This window comes from Tupaia chinensis, unplaced genomic scaffold (assembly GCF_000334495.1).
Source record: "Tupaia chinensis unplaced genomic scaffold, TupChi_1.0 Scaffold000628_1, whole genome shotgun sequence".
Taxonomy (NCBI): Eukaryota; Metazoa; Chordata; class Mammalia; order Scandentia; family Tupaiidae; genus Tupaia; species Tupaia belangeri.
The window spans coordinates 2,843,989-2,845,863 of record NW_006160148.1 but is presented as its reverse complement, the minus strand read 5'-3'; the positions used below and the strand labels follow the sequence as shown (position 1 = coordinate 2,845,863).

Genomic DNA, 1,875 nt, shown 5'->3' with positions numbered 1-1,875 from the left:
AAAACAAAAGCGGGCGGGGCCGCGCAGCCGCCGTGAGGGGCGGTAGCGGCGGTGGTGGTGGGAGCGGCGGCAGCTGTGAGGGGTTCCGGGAAGATGGTGCTGATTAAGGAATTCCGAGTGGTATTGCCATGCTCTGTTCAGGAGTATCAAGTTGGGCAGCTTTACTCTGTTGCAGAAGCTAGTAAAAGTGAGACTGGTGGTGGAGAAGGAACTGAAGTCTTAAAGAATGAGCCTTACGAAAAGGACGGAGAAAAGGGACAGTATGCACACAAAATTTATCACCTAAAGAGCAAAGTTCCTGCATTTGTAAGAATGATTGCTCCTGAGGGATCCTTGGTGTTTCACGAGAAGGCCTGGAATGCGTATCCCTACTGTAGAACAATTGTCACGAATGAATACATGAAAGATGATTTCTTCATTAAAATTGAAACATGGCACAAACCAGACTTGGGAACATTAGAAAATGTACATGGTTTAGATCCAAATACGTGGAAAACTGTTGAAATTGTCCACATAGATATTGCAGATAGAAGTCAAGTTGAACCAGCAGACTACAAAGCTGATGAAGACCCAGCATTATTCCAGTCAGTCAAGACCAAGCGAGGCCCTTTGGGACCCAACTGGAAGAAGGAACTGGCAAACAACCCTGACTGTCCTCAGATGTGTGCCTATAAGCTGGTGACCATCAAATTCAAGTGGTGGGGACTACAAAGCAAAGTAGAAAACTTCATTCAGAAGCAAGAAAAAAGGATATTTACAAACTTTCATCGCCAACTTTTTTGTTGGATTGACAAATGGATCGATCTGACAATGGAAGACATTAGGAGGATGGAAGACGAAACTCAGAAAGAGCTAGAAACAATGCGTAAGAAGGGTTCCGTCCGAGGCACGTCGGCTGCTGATGTCTAGATGAGTCCCCTGTAGGGTCAGAGAAAATATCAGACTGTTTACGTAATCAAGGTCAAGTGAGGGGAACAAGTGCAGCCAGTGATGAGTGAAGAAGAATCTGACCAGTATCTTGCAGTGTTGACGTTTCCCAGATGCGTGCTTGTGATGATGTACACACATGCACAGGTTCCCAACCACGTGTGGATATATGTATGTGTGCGTGTGTCTGTAGCTGTATATAAAACGCATGTAGAGCTACAGATTGAGATACACACACTGTGTATATATGTACATACAGACATACGGAAGGGATTAGTACAATTTCTCCAAAGTACTGTACCTATCTTCAGCAAGAATGCAAAAGAAAATATTTTCAATATCTATACCTGGAACAGATTTTAATAATTATCAGAGTAATACCATTAATGGATAAATTGACTGCAATGTAATACTAGCTGGGATGTTTCATATATGTCAAGTTGTGGACCAATATATACATAGTCTTCTATTATTTTTCTGTTCTTTTAGATGTCTCTTTTAAATTTTTATTTTAGTCCCATATGCAGCAGACTCCCACAGAAAAATTTCTTCAGAATGGCAAGTCACCAGGTCCGAGACTTGAACCATAGTTGGCCATGTGGGAGTCCAGCGCCTTTAACCACCATGCCACTTGCCAGCCCCCCCGCCCCGTCTATCTTTCTCTAGTCAAATGAAATAATAATAATAAATAAAGTTGAATAAAATAATTTTTTTTTTTAAAGGAGGGCTGGGGCCGGCAGGCGGCATGGTGGTTCAGGGCGTTGGACTCCCACATGGCTGACCGCAGTTTGAGTCCCAGACCCGGCAGCTTACTTTCTCACTTTCCCTCTCTGTCTCTCTCTCACTCTGTCCCTCTCTGATACAATTAAAACGAGTAAATAAAGTTAAATAAAATCAATCTTAAAAAAAAAAAAGGTCGGGAACCAGCAGTTAGCATAATGGCTATGT

At 42.8% G+C, this 1,875-nt stretch overlaps 1 protein-coding gene across 1 annotated transcript; it reads left to right on the top strand.

The window, feature by feature from the left end:
- Positions 1-35: 35 nt before the first annotated feature.
- On the top strand, positions 36-1,399 carry LOC102483434 (phosphatidylinositol transfer protein beta isoform). The gene has a single exon (XM_006159446.2). It carries the CDS (start codon positions 94-96, stop codon positions 907-909), a length of 816 nt encoding a protein of 271 aa, XP_006159508.1. The 5' UTR covers positions 36-93; the 3' UTR covers positions 910-1,399.
- The last annotated feature ends 476 nt before the right edge of the window (positions 1,400-1,875 follow it).

Excerpts from the sequence above, each read along its gene's own strand:
- LOC102483434 (XM_006159446.2), top strand. The coding sequence starts at position 94 with ATGGTGCTGATTAAGGAATTCCGAGTGGTATTGCCATGCTCTGTTCAG.